We start from the raw sequence: 20284 nt of genomic DNA on the forward strand, positions 1-20284 counted from the left end.
TCCGAATACTGAGAATGTGAGAAAATCCGGGGATTGTTAAACCTGCTCTAATAGGTGATATCTTTGACATTGGTTTAATGCCGAGTTTGAGAAATTCTTCTTCAATAACAATATTAGGAATCACAGGGCAAACATTGGATAGAATAACTCGTTTGTTTTTAGTTAGGAGAGGTCTTATTTCCAAGGAGACATTATTTATGAGAATCTTAGGATGTTTTGAAATTAATTCTTCAACACACTTTTGACTTGCAAGGAAGATACATATTCTTCCATTAGATATCCGTGAGACAAATCGGGTGTTACTAGGGCTAGTGACTTTTCCAATTGCTAGTATATAATCTCGGATACTAATACCATCGCAGGATTCAATAACAATAGCTTGATCTTTGGTAGGGTAGGATTGCATTGCTGCAGAGTAACTTAACCTTGGATTGTAAGGAGATTGATTAAGTGTGTTAGGAACAGTAATAGAGGTTGTCATGAGGTTACCTGGTTCACCGGTACGGGTGGGAATTATGCTTTCTTTATTCTGTCGATTCGTGAGGTTACTTGAGACTTGCTGATTTTCATTATTTAGATTCATTGAGTTAGAAAAAACTTGCCGACCTCCATCAACAGAGGCGGCCATTATCGGTTAGCTAACAAGATGAGGTTATAGGTATGAGATTGATCATTTAATGAACACTAATCTCCATAACGCAGATTTAAAACCACACTCACTACAAAAGTACTTAGCAGCTTTACTCTGGTGCTTGAGACGGTAAATTTTAGCTTAGAATGACCGATTATTCAATAGTTCCAAGCGACAATATTACACGCGAACATCATGTTAGTCACTTCCCTGATTTTGTGGCTGTTACAATTATATTTTTGGCATAAAACATTTCTTTGGAAACTCTTGGACCGAAAGCTTCAGTTGCCTTCTGTAGTACAATGAATAATTTTGGGAAAAGAGTACCAGCCATACGAATTGTAGGCATAATTGTGTATGAATGGGTGAGTGCACTAACTGATCGAGTAACTGTTTCTGTATGTTTCTCACCAACAAACGATAGAGTGCTTTTTGCTTTCATTTCACGCACAAAACCACTCTGATCGGTATTGTGTATTAAATAAGGGGTGTAGTCTAAAGATCGGATCTGTAGCTGCTTCCACGAATTTCTTTCTTTTTAGTCGTCTTCTTGCCGATGCATATGGGATACAAATTTTGTAATTTTTCTGCTTTTCATTCTGTACTTTTCCTTAAAATGACTCAACCAACTAGCACATGTGCTGAAATTAGTTCCCCCCATTGAAATCTCTCTTGAAATTTCCAAGGCCCACAGTCGCAGGTCTTCATCGCATACATTCTGCTTCTTGCTTCTGTAAAGTGAGAAAATAATTTTGTATGCATCAATTTCCTGTGTTCAATGGGGCTTACTGATGTAGATTCTAATTGGTTCTTCCACCTGTACAGTTGTCATAGTGACGTCACCTTACAACAACTTTTGCGAACAGTGGTTAATGAAAGCTTGTGGTTAATGAAAGTTTGTTTCACTTTCTTCTGTGGACTGGAAGCATAGCTTGAACTAGTAGATTTGCTTGGTGACTGCGGTGTCTCTTCACTGAATTGACAGCAATCAGGCTCGGGGCTCAAAATGGGATCCGTAACACATCTTGTTCCTGGCAATTGTGTGCTGCCTTCTCTTTCAAATATGCAGATGAGGTGTTGCTGCTTCCACTATCACTTTCACTGTCACTATTGCTCTCCAGACATGACTCCAAGACTATGCTGGCACCCATGGGATGATTTTCAATTAGTTCGATCACATGCCGTCCCATTTCCCTTTCTTCTGAAGTTATTTCACGGGAAGAGGAGAAATCTTTTTCACGGAAATAACGTAAAGCATACTCTAGAACATTAGCCGGATTCATGACCGCTCTTTCAAAGGAACACGTGTCAACTGGCTAGCACAGAAAGCTCAAGGTAACCCGGCCGCTTCAGGTGATCACTAGGGCTGTCCACGTCGAGCTATACACTAATGCGTGCAATTCTATTAGACATTTCCGTATCAATTTCAGGACCTTGCAGATCAAAGTGACAGCAGAATTTCTGTACATTGCTTTCTTATGAACCCCTCATCCTCTCTATTAAATTTCATTGACGATTTTGGTATGACAGTATGGACAGTTCCCTTGCTAGATTGCATGCCAAAACCTGGATTCAGTTCCATTCCTCTCCACAGTGTTCATAGAAATTGATTGCATATGACACTGTTAATGGCGATCTGTCAGTCAGTTTGAGACGTTAAGCCTTGGAGTTATTAGACTAGTAGGCTGTGCTGATGCTAGGTTTCACCCTCTCTCTACCTCAGTATCATCATCCTGCATCCAGACGTGCAGATAGCACATACACCAGCCAAGCCAAACATGTCCTTGGACACTCCTCTCACTAAAAACCATGCAATCAATCAATCAATCAATCAATCAATCAATCAATCAATCAATCAATCAATCAATCTATTGATCTATCTATCTTTCCAGAGATTTAATGTTCCAAGCTCTTAATTAAAATTAGACTCCTTATAAGTTCTCTTGAATTATTGTGGAGTAGCATGACGGCTGAGAATCCAGAGTTAAAAACGGAATAAAAAGTTAAATTGACATATGAAATTTGTATCAGACTCCCAATTCTCATTTTTATTATGACTGATTTGGATTATGAAAAAATATAGATGTTATCAGGTGTTGTATTTAGGCCTGTACTTTTTTTAACTAGCCTGAAGCAGCCCTTGTTAGGCAGACCTACAAAGGCAAGTGCTGTCTGCCATGTATAGGAAGCTGTATTATGGTGGTAGAGATATTGTGGTGTGGGAGTGGCAGGAATGTTCAGGACGGTGTAAATTCTCAGTCCCCAAGCCAAATTAATTAAGTCCATAAAGTTGCACTTACTTAGTGGCATAACATTAGGGCCTCTGAGATCTGCAGTGCAGGCAGGCCTGGTGCTGAAGTGGCCCGCAGACCTCCCAAGAGAAAGTAAATAAATGAATAAATCTGCTTGAATGCCACTCGGCATGGGAAAGGCGATATCATGATGTTTTTGTAGTATGGGCCAAAAAAAGTTTTATAGTGCGTATGTAGAGTTTTTATCGGATGGTTGCATTTCCCTGCAAATTATTTTTATTGTGTTGAGTCTAAGACAGCTGTGTCTTTTAACACAAGCAAAACATGTTTTAACAAATATCTGTGCCAAGTTGTTATTAAAGAAATAGTGAAAATTGGTGCCAAAATACCTATTAAATTGTAGACCTAATTATTATGCTGTTTTTTATGCAAAACATTTTCAAAACCAATACTTGTAAGGAACTACCTACAAAATATTACGACCCAAGACAAACTATGTGAACTCAGCCTCCCGAGCATCATATTTGTCATCCGTGGATATAGTTGAAATCGTCAATACCTTTGTATCCCATGGTTCACTTTCTTTGAGAATCAAATGAGAGTATAGTAAAGTTTCAAAACTTTTATTGACGTGTTTAAATCCGTACAACCGGGCGAGTTTTCTGTGCGGTTAGGGGCGCGCAGCTGAGAGTTTGCATCTGGGGGATAGTGGGTTCGAGACCCACTGTCGGCAGCCCTGAAGATGGTTTTCTGTGGTTTCCCATTTTCACACCAGGCAAATGCCGGGGCTGTACCTTACTTAAAGCCACGGCTGCTTCCTTCCCACTCGTAGGCCTTTCCTGTCCCATTGTTGCCATAAGACCTATCTGTGTCGGTGTGACGTAAAAGAAATTGTGAAAAAAACCCTACAAAATATTTAACTTTCGAAATAAAATCTATTAATAAATTAATTTGTTTTGTGATATTATAATAAGTCCGTTATATATGTTAAACTAACATAAATTACCCAATGTTGTTTCCTGCAAGTGGGACCTTATCACATTCGTTATGCCTCTGCACTTACTGGTTCTAGTAAAATTTGATTGTGACAAGTTTACATTCTTAAAGTATCACTAGAGCAGTTATCTCCAAAATAGAACAGAATTGTAAATTGCATTCTAACCCAAAATCTTTTACTTTTTTAATAATTTGCTTTACGTCACACCGACACAGATGGGTCCTATGGCGACAATGGGATAGGAAAGGCCTAGGAGTGGGAAGGAACAGATCATGGTCTTAATTAAGGTGCAGCCCCAACATTTGCCTCATGTGAAAATGGAAAACCATCTCCGGGGCTGCCGACAGTGGGGTTCAAGCCCACTATCTCCAGAATGCAAGCTCATAGCTACGCGACCCTAACTGCATGGCCAACTCACTCAGTCGATGTGGTTACTTATTTAGAAACAAAATTAAGCCATATCCTTTAAACACAATGGTGAGAAATATTCATAAAGTGATACATATTTTTTTATGCTTTAGGCACTTTTTGAATCACCCTTGCCCCTGACATTTTTTGGAAAACTTATAGCCAAGATCAGACTCAACCTTATTCTGAACTGAAATACCAAGATTCTTTAAAATCCACCCATCTATGTTCCCATGATACTGTGACAGACAAATATTAAACTGTGCACAATACAAGTCATTACAATTATATCAGTATTCTTGTCAGAATATAGTATAACAGACTGGAATATTGCATTTAAAAAGAATGCAATATTATCATATGATATGCTTGATGAAATGAAAAAAGGCACAGTTTCTCACTTTTTACAAACAGGACTCTGCTGGCGTTCTAACAGTGCACAGTTCCAGAGCTGGAATGACCTGGCCACAGACACTGGTGAGCATTGCTCTGCCATTTTCCATTCAGTGTGCACACTACCCATTCCTATCAGAGCCTCATAGCAGGGATCAAATAGCTCGAATACTGTGATGAACCAGTGTGCCATGTACTAGTAGTTATCAGAACATGTATGAACCATTGGAATGGTATGCTAAAAAAGAAAGTTATCTAACTCCCCAACTACTTCCTACTAATATGCGGGCTGTAAATAAAGTAGTGGCAACGTAGTCCAGACACTCGCAGGAGATCGGGCATGCGCAAATAGGATATGGGAGCGGTCAGGTGGTGCTGTCATCGATGTGTAGTGCGCATTTGATTGGCATCCAGTTGGGAGTGTTGTTGCTGGGTGGCATTGAAGTGAAGAATGTAGATTTCACTGCTCCAAAGCATGTTTTCACCACGAACCTACTACGCTGGCGTAGCAGGGTCAGAGGTGATACTCCCACGTGCTGCGTCCCAGGTGGTGGATAGGGGGGTCCCAACTGGCTTGCCAGCAGACCTGAGTGAAATAAAATAGCTCTTGCGGACCGAACACACAACCCCCTGTGGATGGGGGATGCAGACGAATACACCCATGGTATCCCCTGCCTGTCTTAAGGTGACTAAGAGGGGCGACCAAGGGATGATCGAATTAGGACCATGATACTACTTGTAATTAGTACCAACACACGGGGAACACCATGGGTCGTCTTTACTTGCGAGTCGTACCACTAGGTTAGGTTCACAATATTTTTGTGATTAGTAGCAGCAGTGTGTGAATCAGGATGGGTTTTACAGTACCCGTGATTAGTACTACTACATGCGGAACACCATGGGCTTACGTTGCCTGTAATTATTACTATTATGTGAGAAACACCAGAGGCCTGGGAGTTGCTTGTGATTAGTACCACTACATGAGCGACACCGTGGGTCTGTGTTGCCTATGATTAGTACCCACTATATGAGGAACACTAAAGGATAGTACGAATCCCTGTTATTAGTACAGCTATGTGAGGAGCACCACATGTTTGTGTTGCCTGTAAGTGGCACCGCAGTATGAGAAACACAATAGGTCTGTGTTACATGTGTGTATTACATTATCCTTGAGTAGTACCATAATGTGTGGAATACCGCGAGTACACTACTTTTGATTAGTACCAAAACATGACAAATACCATGGCTCTACTTTAATAGCGATAAGTACCATTATGAGCGGCCGATGACCTGGATTTTGGACCCCATTAGACAACGAGCATCATCGATTCAGGATTGTGCTTTAGAAGCAGTCCCTTACTCAGTAATACTGTTGTTTTACGCTACTTTCTGGGAATGTGGTGCATTGCGGGTCGGATCCACTAATTGTTTTACATTCATATTCATCCATTCTCTTCGTCATCACGTTTTGAATTCTGGTCAGTGGATGGTTTTGGACTTTAAAATTGTCATTACATTTCGTACCATTAGGGTCCGATGACCTAGATGTTAGGCCCCTTTAAACAACAAGCATCATCATCAGCAGCAGCAGCATCAAGAGCAGCAAGTTTTCAAAAGGCATGAGTCTACGAGCCTGAATTAAATCGCCAATCAAATGAATGGCGTCACCGAGGTTCGCCACGTCCACAAACGTTTCGGCAAGAACCCAATTGGGTGAAGCACATGCTGATTGTGGTATATGGCTGCGAGGGTGTTAATTTTACGCATGCTGTGCGTGAGGGACAAACCGTCAGCAGTGACTACTACTGCCGATTTCTGGAGCGACATCTGCGTCCGGCTATGCGGCGCAAACATCCATGTTTATTGCAAGATGCTCCCCCTAGTGTGTTGCATGACAACGCACGTTGTCATGTGGCAAACTCTGTCAAGCTCTTATTGCAACGGTGGCATTGGGAGGTCTTGGAACACCCTCCGTACCCACCAAACATGAATCCTTGTGACCTCGACCTTTTTTCGAATTTGAAGGAATCTCTGCGAGGCCGCCGATTTCTTGACATGGTATCTGTACTGTGCGCAGTAGGGCGCTTCTTCCCCGTCAACAGAAAACGCCTTGCCAACGATCCCAAACGGTTTCCTGCCATTTGGCAAAAGGTAACTACATTGCGGATGACTACATTGAAGGATTGTAATGCAACTGCACTTGTTGGTTCATTAAATATTGCGTTCTAACAATATTGCCAGTACTTTATTTACAGCTATTATATTCAGGCTGGCTGTTGTATTTGGCTCGTCTGAACATATCATCTATCGGAGATCGGTGGCAGCAGAAGAGACAAAAAAGGACATTACAACAATGGTATTTATTATCAGTTTTGTGGACTTTTGATACTGTTGGTCTTCACATCTAGTTTCCTTCTGACATATATTAGGGCATCCAATGTAAAGGGAGTCTGCTTCCTCCTTCCATGACTTTCCTCATTTCGATAGCCATCTTTACAATATTTCTTGCCGATATAGGCTGATGAGCACGCGGTTTTTTCACCTTAAGACAATCGTGACAAAAATGCCACCATCGCCAGTTAACATGCCAACAATATCTCCATGTTAGCGATACTATGTAGTGACGGAGCAGTCTGAGACGGGGTCTCGAGATTTCTCGAGACTAGCGCAGGCGCTGTTTCTCACGAGACATTTCGAGATCTTGAGAGTTTTGCCCCGCATTGTGTGGCTAGCAGCGTGTCGTAGGCCTACTGGTAGTCGGAGCTGAATTTGTTTGTGTCGAGTATCCGAATAACCAGCCGCGGGCCTTCTCCACTCCGTAAATTAATGTCAATAAGCGACTAGGGCGTTCAATTCTTTCAGTTCTACCGAGGTCTATTTTTGACGCAGTATGACATAATTATAAAGGATACGCATTCTGGCATTGTATGCAGCGCTAAGTACACGCACGAGTAGGCTAAGTACTGAAACTGGCGGCTGCTGTAGGTACAACTACCTGGATATCAGAGGCGTGCATTATTCGAACTCGAGACGGGGCAAGATGCACCTTGCTGTATATGCACCTACTATTAAGCATGCGTGGAACGTGTGATCTAAAATGTGTGAGTTTGCTCTAATTCCTTCAACAGGTAGGTGTACATCGTTATCGGACCCCACATTCTATATCATAAGACCACTGCTTGTGTTTACCGATGTTTTGGTGACTTGACTTAATTCCTCTCGTTCTCACTGGAACATAGGGCATCCGTGAAACGTCTCCATTGTGGTCGTCGACTTGCCAATGCTTTAAATTTTTCCGTTTTGGCCCAAAGTTTGTCATTGAGGTATCCATCCGATTTCGTTTCACTTCAGTTTCTTTAATAAGTGGATTTAAGATGTGCGAGTTATTAGCCCACCGCACCCGAGCTTGGTGGTGGGGCTGCCACAAGAGCCTCCAAGCCTGCCGTTTTCTGTAGGGATTGTCTCCCTTAGCCTTTGAAGATCCCTCTTCATCACAAGGCAGTGGTTTCCCCCATTTCTTCAACCCCAAGGAAGAAGGGTTGCCTCCTCTGCCAGATTTGCCGTTCCAAAGGTCTCCTCCTCCACATCTGCCATTGAGGACTTTACCAGAGCCCCGTTAGCCGTCACTTTTCAGCGTTCCTGAAGGGCCTTCACAGCTACCATAGCGATCCTGGGCACACAGTCCCCGCTGTACATCACCCCTACAGGCAATCCCCTACTTCATGCCGTTGCCCACCTCCCACGACGTGGACGAGGGATTGGACTTACGGGAGGCATATTTTGCTGACGAAAGAAATAATCCCTTGCTATGTTCGAGTATTCGCGTCACAATTAGATACTTCGGTATATGGCGGTGAAATGTGTAAACGTGTCTAATTGTACGGGACAACTTTAAGACGATGTCCGAATCGCAACGTAAGTCGTGAATGTCGGTTATTTTGAAGATATGCCACATAGCACAGGCCCCTGTTTTTGTTTGTTCAAAAGAAGTAAAATACGTAGGCAGAAATACTTCTGGGATGATCCGGCATTTAAAGCACATAATACTGCTGAAGGGGGATCGTCACAGAATACCTCTGCCCCGATCTGCATCACAAGAAGCTACCCTGTCAAAAACACTTGCGAGGTATCCGGGTTGGTGTACATCTTGTCTACACTTATTCACAAATTGTAAGGGTTATTAAGCTAAGATGTCCCCCTGAAATAACTCTCGTGAACCATTTAAGATACTGACATTCTGTTTTCTCTTTCTTAATGGTATTAAGGGACTCATAGTTCCTAGGCTTTTGACAAAATTTATCCGCACACACATTTCCATATAAGAACGCTGGTGATATACTATCAGGATTACGCTCGTAGATACTGGGACGTCGCACAGCTCCCAGGACAGGAGAATCGGTCTCGAGAGCGTTGCCCGTCACGTTGGGCATTTTAGATTACACGTTCCACTCATGTGTAATGGTGGTTGCATATGCAGCAAAACACATCTTGCCCCCTCTCAAAATTTATTGGCTCTCACGTTTCCATAATGAGAACGTTATTTCACACAATAACTGCTTATGGTATACTATCAAGTTTAAACTCGTTACTGACACGTTGCGCAGATCGTAGTACAGGAGAATCGGTGTCGCGATTCTTGCGAGTCTCTCTAGATCTGTGACGTCAGCCTCGAGCGAGAGCGTTGCCCATCACTTCCACATAGCACAGCCCGCTGTGTTGTTTACTCAAAAGAAGTAAAATACGTTGGAAGAAATACTTCTGGGGTGATTCGGCACTTAAAGCACATAACATTGCTGAAGGGGAATCGTCACAGAAAACACCTCTGGCCTAGTCTGCATCACAAGAAACTATCCTGTCGTCAACAATTGCGAGGTATCCAGGTAGGTGTATTTCCTATCTACAGTTATTTACAAATTATGCTGGGTTATTCAGCTAAGATGCCCACCTCAAATAACTCGTGAACCGTTTAAGATACTGATGTTGTGTTTTCACTTTCGTTAATGCACAGTTAAACATGCATTACTTTTCTAGGCTTTTGACAACATATATCGGCGCACACGTTTCCATTATGAGAACGCTGATGGTATACTACGAACCTTACCGCTCGTAGTTACTGGGACGACACACAGATCGCAACAATGGAGAATTGGTCTCGAGATTATTGCACATCACTACCCTGTCGTAAGAATTGGAGCAAACTAAGGCATTTTAGATAACACGTTCCACTCATGCGTAATGATGGATGCATATTCAGCAAGGCGCATCTCGCTCCGTCTCACGTTCCAATAATGGACGCCTCTAGTATCCAGGTAGGTGTATCGCCTATCTACTTATTCACAAATTATGCAGGTTTATTTAGCTAAGATATCCACCTCAAATAAGTCGTGAACAGTTCAAGATACTGACATTCTGTTTTCACTTTCGTTAATTGTATTAAGGGGTTCATATTTGAACATGCAATACTTTTCTCTTTAGACAAAATTTATCGGCACACACGTATCCATATAAGAACGTTATTTCACGCAATAAGTTCTGATATAGGCTTACTATCAAGTTTACACTCGTAGTTACTGGAACGTCGCACAGATCTCAGCACAGGAGAATTGGTCCCGAGATTCTCGTGAGAGTCTCGATATCTGTGTCGTCAGTCTCGAGCGAGAGCTTTGCCCATCACTATTCTTATGCGTCGACATAGACTAAGCGACAAAAGTCTAAATTATGAATATCTCTGTTATCATATCTGGTACATTGAAACTGTATAAGCCATAAATGATAGAACAATGTATTGTCTACAACTTTTCTTATGTAGTTTTATCGACAGGACCACTAATAAGAATGATATTTGAGTATTGAGTTTTCGGTTTTCCCCTAAAATACCATTTCACTCAGCATGAATAAAATTATTTATAACTTAGAATGTATTGCCTTATTCGTCGACTATATATACTGATTTTCATTAATTCCTGTTCAGCCATTTTCTCGTAGCTCGGTGTTGATATGGACTAAGCAACAAGTATCTGAATTCATGAATATCTGTTATCGTAGCCGGGACAGTAAAAGCGTATTCTGTAAGACCCAAGTGATCGCAGATTGTATTATCCATAACTTCTGTTAGGCCTATGTAGTGTTTATCGATAGGACCAATAATAACATCGATATCTGAGAATTAAATGTTAGGCCTTCCCCTAAAATGCCTTTTCGCTCAGCGTGAATATAATTATTTATAACCTAGATTATAGTGCCTTATTCCACAAATTTGCACGCCAAATCATGACATTCTATTCATCCATTCCATGCGCGTACACACAAACAAACAAACAAATAAACAAAGTTGACGGAAAATTAAAAATTGCATTTCCTTCTTACTGCGGACATGACCGACACAGAAATGCAATTTTTTTAAAATTCTGAGCAATGTGCAGACAAAATCCTTATTGTACATACACTCATGTTCATAAAAACCAGAACAGCATGAAGGACTATAGATAGGAAGTTCATATTCACAGAACATGTACATTAGTATGTTCTAAAGAAATTGTTACCATTTGAACCATGTCGGCTTTCAGGATCGAGGTCCAAATCGATATCAACCACCAACTGGTAAAATGTGCCTGCGGCTCTCATTGTCGCTGTAACCAGAAGGCAATGGATCAGTGTGACTTGAGCAGACATGCAGGATGCCTCGCAGATGTATGCGAGAACCGTACCGTCAAATGAGTGAGTTTGAAAGAGGGCGCATTATTGGTACGAGAGAACGTGTTGCATCCATCCGGGAAATTGCTGCTCGTGTGGGACGAAGTGTCCCTGCAGTGCAATTGGTATGTACAGAATGGTTCACAAAAGGCCGTAGAACACCACGAGATGGATCTGGTCGCACCACCCAGAGCCCCCCCCCCCCCGAGAAGATCGACACCTCATCGGAATGGCATTGCAAAACAGATCTGCGTCGTCCTCGGCTCGGGCGCAACAGTGGAACAGTGTACCACATTGTACACTATCAGGAGTGACAGTCCGTCGCTGTTTATTACGCTGTGGGTTACCGGCGCGTCGTCCATTTGTCCGCATACATTGGACTAATGTGCATAAACATGTTAGACTTCAATGGTGTATGGAACGACGTCACTAGGGACAAGAATGGCAGCAGACAGTGTTTCTGGACGAATCCAGGTTATGTTTGTTTGAAAATGATAGCCGCATTTTGGTTCGCCGCAGACAGGGGGAGAGGCATCATATTGACTTCATTCGTACAAGACATACAGCACCAACTTAAGGCCGTGTGGTGTGGTGTGGGGTGCTATTGGGTACAACCACAAGTCACAGTTGGTGCGTTTCCAGGGCGCTGTGACCAGTTTGAACTACGTGAATGACATCCTGTGACCCGTAGCCATACCCTTCCTGCACGACACCCCAGACGCCATATCTCAGCAGAACAATGCGCGACCACATGTTGCTGCACGAACACGTGCCTTCTTGTTGTCACAGGATGTCAGGCTGTTGCCCTGGCAGCCCGATACCGGAGTCGTCGCCAGTCGAAAATGTGTGGGACATGGTGAAACGACGGGTGCGGCGCTGTGACCCAATGCCAACCACCAGAGATGTACTGTAGAACCAGGTGAATGCAGCATGGATGGCTATACCCTTAGGACGCCATTCGCGCCGTATACGCGTCGATGCTATCACGTGTTGAACAAGTTATCAGTGCCCATGGACCCAGTGCCTCACAGTCGTCTGTGAGACAGTGAGCTGAGCGGATGTGCTGAGTGGAGCGCGGAGCAATGGGTATCACGTTGACACAATATAGGATAGCGATCGGCAGATGGAACTGTAAAAAGGGAAGCAGAATGGAAACAAGAATGGAGTTAAAGGGTGAAAAAAGGAAGATGGTGGCTACGTTACTGGTGGCGGCGGTGGTGATGGTGTTGCTGATAATAGGAGGAGTAGAGGTTAATCCCGGCCCAGGTCCAGTAGGTTCCATTGGATGGGAAGAGTACGAGGCGATTAGAGAGATGATAAGAGAGGCTTGTCAGACGGAGCAAATAAAAGAAATGTTCCGAGAGTTATCCAGGGAATTTATGGACCTAAAATTGAGTGTTAAAGAAGATGTAAAGAAGATATTGGAAGAGGAAGGGTGTAATAAAGATGAATTAGACCTATTGAAGCAGAAGGTAAGAAGCCTGGAGTGGGACCTAAGAGAAACGAAGAGAGCAGTCGAGAAGAGTTTACAAGATAACGTAAGAAAAAATATCTTCATATACGGTGTCCAAGAAGAAGAAAGAGAGTCAAAAGTTGAACTAGTGTACAAAGTGGTAGAAGTGATCCAGAACAGGATGAAGATCAACTTCAGTGAAGTTGATATTGACGATGTACAGCGTGTGGGGAGAGTGAAAGGAAAGAGACCAATTAGAGTGAAATTACTATCGACACTGATGGCGGACATTGTAATAAGAAATTCGAGTAATCTAAAAGGAGAGAAAGTGTGGATAAAACGGGAGATGGACAGGGAAGCCATAGAGAAGAACAGAATTCTGAATAGACATTTAAGAGAGGCAAGAAAACAAGGTCTTAAGGCATATATTAGAGGGCAGCAGCTGGTGGTTGGAAACGGAAGGTGGAATCGAGTGTGGGGGCGGGAAGGCTGAAAAAACTTGATGAAGAACACCAACAGCAGCAGAACGTGTCCTTGGCAACAGTGGAAGTAGCAAGGAAGGTCAGTGATGTAGAAAGGAGTGATATTACGGAAGTGAGCGAAGTCCACATCACATCAGGTGCAGGAAGTAGGGATGTGCTGATCAGCAGTGCCAGCAACCAGGTGGGCGGAAATGGAGAGTCCTTGAAGAGTCATCACAACACAGAGATGGAGGAAGCAAGTAATGTGCCACAACTGGTGAGGAGTACAGTGAAAATTGTGAATGAAGGTAACAGTAGGCAGGGTAAGAATGCATCCTCTCCGAGTAAAAGGAACACAGAAAATAAAATGGAAAAAAGACAGGCGCTGAATAAGGAAAGATCATTAAGTTTGAAAGCTTTGTGGGGAAAGAAAAAAGGCATAGGTATGGAGAAAGGGAAGGATGACGGGAGAAAAGAGGATGAGGAGAGATCTGGAGAGGACTCACAGGGAAGAGTGACAAGGAGTAGAGGTGGAAATGGAGAAGCACAGCTGCAAAGAGTGGGAGGGAATAAATAACTAGAGATGGCGATAGGGGTGTGGAGTATTGAGGGGTTGATGGGGAAGATAGGGAATAAAGAATTGGAGAAAACAGTAAAGGAGTATGAGATTATTGCCCTAGTAGAGACGTGGTTAGGGAAAGGGATAGAAATTGAATGGGATGGGTATAGAGTAGTCAACGTGATAAAAGAAAAAAGGGCGAGAATGGGAAGAAATCCGGGTGGGATAACAGTATTAATAAAAAATGAGATAGTAGAGAGAGTAGAGAGAATACAGAATGAGGTAGAAGGGGTGGTATGGCTGAGAATTAAAATGGGAAATGATGCGAAGGAGGCAGTTTGCCTGGCTCTATTATACAATCATCCTAAAGACTCAACTTATGCGAATAAAACATTTTTTGAAGAACTGATTGAAGAAATAAACAAAATGAAAGGATTATATGTGGAAGATGGAATGATATTGTTAGGGGATTGGAATGCAAGAGTGAGTAATAGGGTACCCGATTATGGGAGAGAGGATAATGAAGTGAGTGAGTACAGAAGAAATAGTAAAGACAAAGATATAAATAGCTATGGGGTAAGATTATTAGAGTTATGTGCTATAGAAAAATTATATATTTTAAATGGATGGATGAAGGGAGATAGTAATGGTGAACTGACATTTATCACATCGAAGGGCGGGAGTGTAGTAGACATAGGAGTTAGCACGGACATAGCTCTAAAGAAGATAATAAGTTTTGAGGTGACAGAATGTGTGATAACAGAACATATGCCCATCAAGATAAAATTAAGAGGGGAGTATGATGGAGTGAAGAGAAGGGTAGGAAAAAGAGTCAGGTATAAGGAGGGATGGAAGTACATTTGGAATGATACTACGATCGAGAGATTGAGAACAGAGTTAAAAGAGAGTGAAGAAAGTATAAGTGTTGAAAGTGAAAGGATGTTGGAAGGAGGGGATGTTGATGAAGTTTTAAAACTAATAGAACGCCCAGTATGGAAGGTGGGTAAGAAAGTGAGGATAAGGGAAGAGATAGGCAGAAACATAGGCACGGGGTGGTTTGATGAAGAGTGTAAGAGGAAACGAGTGGTTGTAATGACAGCTCTAGCGGACTTCAAGAAAGGAGGGAAACAAGGGAAAAGAGAGGAATGTTGTAAATTAAGAAGAGATTACAAGAAGTTACTAAATGAGAAAAAAAGTGCTGGAAAGAGGCGGAAGCTGAGAGAGTGAACAGGTATTGTAAAGAGAAAAGATTTGATAGGTTTTGGGAAACTATAAATAAGATAAAGAGAACTAGATCGACAGGGGGAGGAACAATGATAACAGAAAATGAGTGGATAGGATATTTTGCAGAGCTTTTGGGTGGGAGGGGAGAAGGTCAGGGGGGTATGGAAAAGACGTATAGGCCTATTGTAAAGGAAGTACAAACAGGAGTACAGTTACTAGATGAGGAGATAACAAGCCAGGAAATAGTTAGGGTGTTAAGTAAAGTAAAAACCAAAACGGCGGGTGGGGCAAATGGTATTACTAACAGGATATGGAAGGAAGTAGGAGCAAATGAAGTAATGTATAAAGTGATGGTGAAATTTTTTAACAAGATATGGGAAACGAATAAATTCCCTAGCGAGTGGAGAAAAGGAGTACTTTGTCCTATATATAAGAACAAAGGAAGTCGAAGTGATCCAAACAACTATAGAGGAATAACACTCCTGGACTCGCTGTCGAAGGTATATACAGGAATTTTAGCTAATAGGATTATAAATTGGGCAGAGAAATATGGAAGGATTTCGGACTATCAAAATGGATTTCGAAAAGAGAAAAATACTGTGGATAATATATGGATTTTGGATACTTTAATTACGAAGTATGTGAAAATAGCAGGGAAGAGATTATATGTAGCAGCAGTAGATTTAGAGAAAGCCTTCGATGCAGTGAATAGAGAGGCGTTATTTACTAGAATAAGAGAGGTTGGGTTATCGGAAAAAATGAGGCTGGCAATAGAAGGAATATATGAGAAATTATTGGTGATGATTAAACTAAAAGGGGGTGGGTTGAGTAAGTGTATGGAATCGAAAAGGGGTGTGAGGCAGGGTTGTAAGCTATCACCGATATTATTTCTACTGTTTACAAATAATATATTGGATAGACCCAGTGCCTACTAGGCAACAGGACACATGCTGAATCTAGGTGACTGAAATACAATCGTTTCTGCAGAACGTACTAACGAACATGTTCTGTGAATATGAACTTCCTGTCTTTCCAGGTGTTCTGCTTTTTATGAACATGAGCGTATGTACACTGACTGAGCAAATGTCATGGGATAGCGGAGCACTGATGCGCAGGTGTGGTGTCTGCGCACCACACGCCCCCTGTGCCAGCGGCAGTTGTATAGGAGACCTTGTGAGCAGTGGGTGTGCATGTGACAGGTGTACATGCACGTCGTCATGAACTGACACTGTTCGAACGGGGTATGGTGGTCGGTGCCCGACGGATGGGAAGTGAGATTTCGGAAGTGGTGCGGGAATTCGGCTTCACACGATCAACCGTGTCCAGGGTGTATTGTGAATGGTTGAATGCGGGTGTCACCGTCCACAACAGACGAACGACCGGCCGTCCAGCCACCCTCGATGACCGTGACCGGCGACATCTGAGACGGCTTGTCAATAATGACAGACGGGCAACCGTGCAACAAATCACGGCTCAATTCAACACAGACCATGCTAGACACGTCTCCCAGTGGTCAATCCGTAGGAACATGGGTTCTATGGGGTATGGGAGCCGGCGCTGTACACGGGTGCCACTGTTAACCCAACGTCATTGGGCACAACGACGCGCATTTGTCGCCAGTCACCAGGGATGGACACTGGAACAATGGCGTAACGTGATATGGTCGGACGAATCACGATTTCAACTGCACCATGCCGATGGGAGGCACCGTGTATGGCGCAGACCACATGAAGCGATGGATCCCGCCTGCCTCGAAGGTGTAGTCCAGGGCGCTGGTGTCTCTGTTATAGTCTGGGGTGCATTTTCCTGGTATGGAATGGGCCCCCTAGTTGTTCTGGAAGAGACTTTGAATGGTACGCGGTATGTTGAGCTGCTCGGAGACCATCTCCACCCATTTTTGGCCCTCAGCCCCCAGACGGTTCTGCGGTGTTTCAAGATGATAACGCGCCGCCACATCGCTCCCACGTCGCCCGGGAATGATTCCAGGAACATGCAGCGGAGGTCCAATGACTGCCATGGCCACCCGGGAGCCCCGATATGAACCCTGTCGAGCATATCTGGGATGTCCTGGAACGCAGGCTCCGTGCCATGGATCCTGCACCCACGAACAGACCAGCATTGGCGGCCGCTCTGCAACGATTTGGTGTCAGCTGCGTCCAGAAGACTACCAGGGACCTGTCGACTCACTTCCACGGCGTCTCGCTGCAGTTGGCAGGGCCAGAGGAGGCCCCACACGCTGTTAGGTGACTATCCCATGACATTTGCTAAGTCAGTGTATATCGATGTTGCCAAAGACCTACCAATTCCCATCTGTGTCAATATTCAGTTTTCCTTTGATTATATGCTAATATTCACTTTTCCTTTGATTTGTTATAACTTCATTGTTATCCTAGGTGGGAAATTCATTTTTTCGGCAAGTTAAAAAGCATAAGCGAGATGTGTGTTTGACAGCATTCATTTCAAAAATACGAATCGCAAAACAAACCATGTTTTAAACAGTGTACCGGTACCGCTAATGTTAATGTGAGAGTAGAAGAAATACATTAAACTATGTCTAGGCCTTCAGGGAGCCCCTTGGTTTTTCTTGGATTTGCACAAACCACCGTAGCACAAGACTTTGTATCGAGTCTTGTCGTTGAGGGACTGCTTACTGGAATCCTGAAAAGATGTATCAATGAAAATGGTTCCATGATAGCGATATGAAGAAAATTCATGATCATGTAAGAGTATTAATATTTTGTATGAGAAAATGAACTGCGTGAGATGCTTTAATAAGTATACATATGGATATTGAAAATAACCAGTTTGAAATATGAACACTATGTATCAATATGATACGCATTACTTACCTTAATTAATGGTACATATGAAATGCTGTTGCAGATTGCAATTTAAGCCATAAACCATTGGTATCCTGTGATTTTCCCTGTCCAGATTCAGACATGGCATTTCCTTTCTACGCTCTTCTTTACTGTCGCAAAGCGCAGTGCCAGTCTTGGTTCTGTTTGTAAGAAACACTAGTTCATCAACTGTTACTTTCGTTCCATTTTTGAAAAGCCATTCCAGTTCTCCATCTGGAAAGATAATTCTTCCTCCCAACCACACATGATCGATTTCTGTGAACAGATCATTTGTCCTTCTTGATTTACAGTCAACAGTGAAAAGCAATTACATAAGAGATAGCTGCTCTTTTGGGGATATGGTGCTGTGGTTGGCCCAGCATATATAATAGTATGGCGTAGCTTGTGACGGCCATGCCGTCAGACCTCATACTGGCCATGTGAGTAACAGTTGAATACAGCATGGGCATGACATAAGAGCCTCAAAACCACCACTGCCAGGGTCAACCACCGTGACGTACAATGTGTGGTCACCGTTTGGTTGCTTGGCTGGTAAGAGGCCTTAGACGGGCATAGATTTCAGCTGATTAAACGGTTCAGTGCTGGGCAGCACCGAAGTGCGAGGAGCCGTACCATCCAGAACTATCTCCTCGCAATTGGGTGCAGAAGCCATCGACCCGGAGGACTACCTTTAATGCTTTACATTCGTGTAACAAAATGGTCCGTACCCGAAAAGAAAAGCGCAGCAAGCGAGGGCCCGAAAATTGCTCGCTACATGTTACAAGGCACAACGACTGACATGAGCAGAGGAACGCCAACTTTGGACTTCCAAATCGCGGAGAAAAGTCGCCTGGACTAAAGAGTCGAGATACCACTTGATACACGACAAGTGCATCGTCGAGCACGTTAGACAGTGGGTCCTCCTTGCCAGTATGTTACAGTTCAGCCAGCGGTGGTATCGACGTATGAGGTCTGTTCACGTGCGTTGAAATGGGACACCTGGTATAGCTGCCAATGTCCCTCACCAGTGTACTTTACAGGAACCCACCGTCATATCATGTTTAGCCGTTTGTTCACCTACAACACCCTACAGGAAACCTTTTCTTGTAGCAAGGCAATGCGTCTGCCCAGCGCTCCCGAATAGTGGCAGATTGATTTAATGAAAACTCCTCAGACATGAGGATGCTTACCTTATCCCCGAGGGTCAACCAACCACAATCCTATTGAGAACATCTGAGATGCTATTGAGGGGGATCTGCGCGCCCTGGAGCCTATTCCAGTTAATTTCCGGGCATTGTGGGAGGCTGTGCGGCAGTCATGGAACAGAACGGCTCCCCAGCGCCTTAGATGTCTTGCGGAGTCCATGCCACACCATGTCACTGCCATCGTCAGGGTGAAAATGGACGCTACATGCTACTAGCCAGGTATCTCTAAATTGGAGAGTTTTATGCCATAGTGAACTAAGTGTTTCAATTGCAGTTTTCAAGTGTACAACTTCACTACTTCGTAATTAAGATATATTCAAATAATAATACACACAAAGATAACTCTGTACATGGTGCACTGTATATTACACATATAGCCCTTACATTTGCATAATTTACGCTAGTAATTATTGGTCTTTAAAGTAACCTATGCGAACATTTAGTTCTATGTGGCTAAATGAAGTACCGTATGACGGATCTGTCCGCATGGTTCGCTATGGCTGAACACAATTGTAACACTTTTCAGTTGAATGAATGGAAATAACATACTGTTATATTAAGAATGTTTAAGTATGCTTGAATTAATATATTTAACACAACATTTGAAAATTTACACCATGTTATTAAACTAAGAACTTCTAAAAGTGAATAGTTTCTGTTCAACCATGTATAACACCTTGCTCACCAACAACAATATAACAAATTTGTTATAACACTTCCTAGAATACGGACACGCTGTCCACCTTACTAACACTATATTCTAATGGTCCGACGCCGCCATCTTGTTGGTGAGAATCATCCCCAAGTGATGGTAGATCCTGGTAGAAAAGTAGATAGAAAAGACGGCAGCTGGCACATGAGCTAATGAACAAGATTTTCCAATACTGGTGCCGCGATGTTGGATTTTCGAAGATGGTTAACTTCCATGGAGACCGCAATCATTGATTTTCCAGGCCTGTCAAACTAACAAAACCCATCGAGAACAGAATACCGTAATAAGGAGTCACCAATACGCTGTAGAGTTGAAGCCATCGGACAAGCAAGGCCGCATACCGGGTTGTACTAAAACATTGGAGACTAGCTGCTGTAAACGAACACAATATATATAATGGATTTTTTTTTGTAAATTTGCTGTGCGTCGTGCGGCCGAGGGAGTGGGCTGCGTCGT

The 20284-nt window shown here is 43.0% G+C and overlaps 1 protein-coding gene across 6 annotated transcripts in view; it reads right to left on the reverse strand.

Annotated features, from left to right (window-relative positions):
- The window catches only part of LOC136864651 (lymphocyte antigen 75), a 350542-nt gene that overhangs the window by 155215 nt on the left and 175043 nt on the right, over positions 1-20284 (reverse strand). For 5 of the 6 annotated variants that reach the window (XM_068226378.1, XM_067141930.2, XM_067141928.2 and 2 more), the window contains 2 exons: positions 17921-18187; positions 17578-17729 (listed from right to left, as the gene is read on the reverse strand). In XM_068226378.1, the coding sequence (XP_068082479.1) occupies positions 17922-18187 (266 nt within the window). In that variant the 3' untranslated portion in view covers positions 17578-17729; position 17921. Of the gene's footprint in view, positions 1-17577; positions 17730-17920; positions 18188-20284 lie in introns of those variants that run through there. The other variant, XM_067141927.2, reaches the window with a different exon arrangement.

This window comes from Anabrus simplex, chromosome 2, assembly GCF_040414725.1.
Source record: "Anabrus simplex isolate iqAnaSimp1 chromosome 2, ASM4041472v1, whole genome shotgun sequence".
NCBI lineage: Eukaryota > Metazoa > Arthropoda > Insecta > Orthoptera > Tettigoniidae > Anabrus > Anabrus simplex.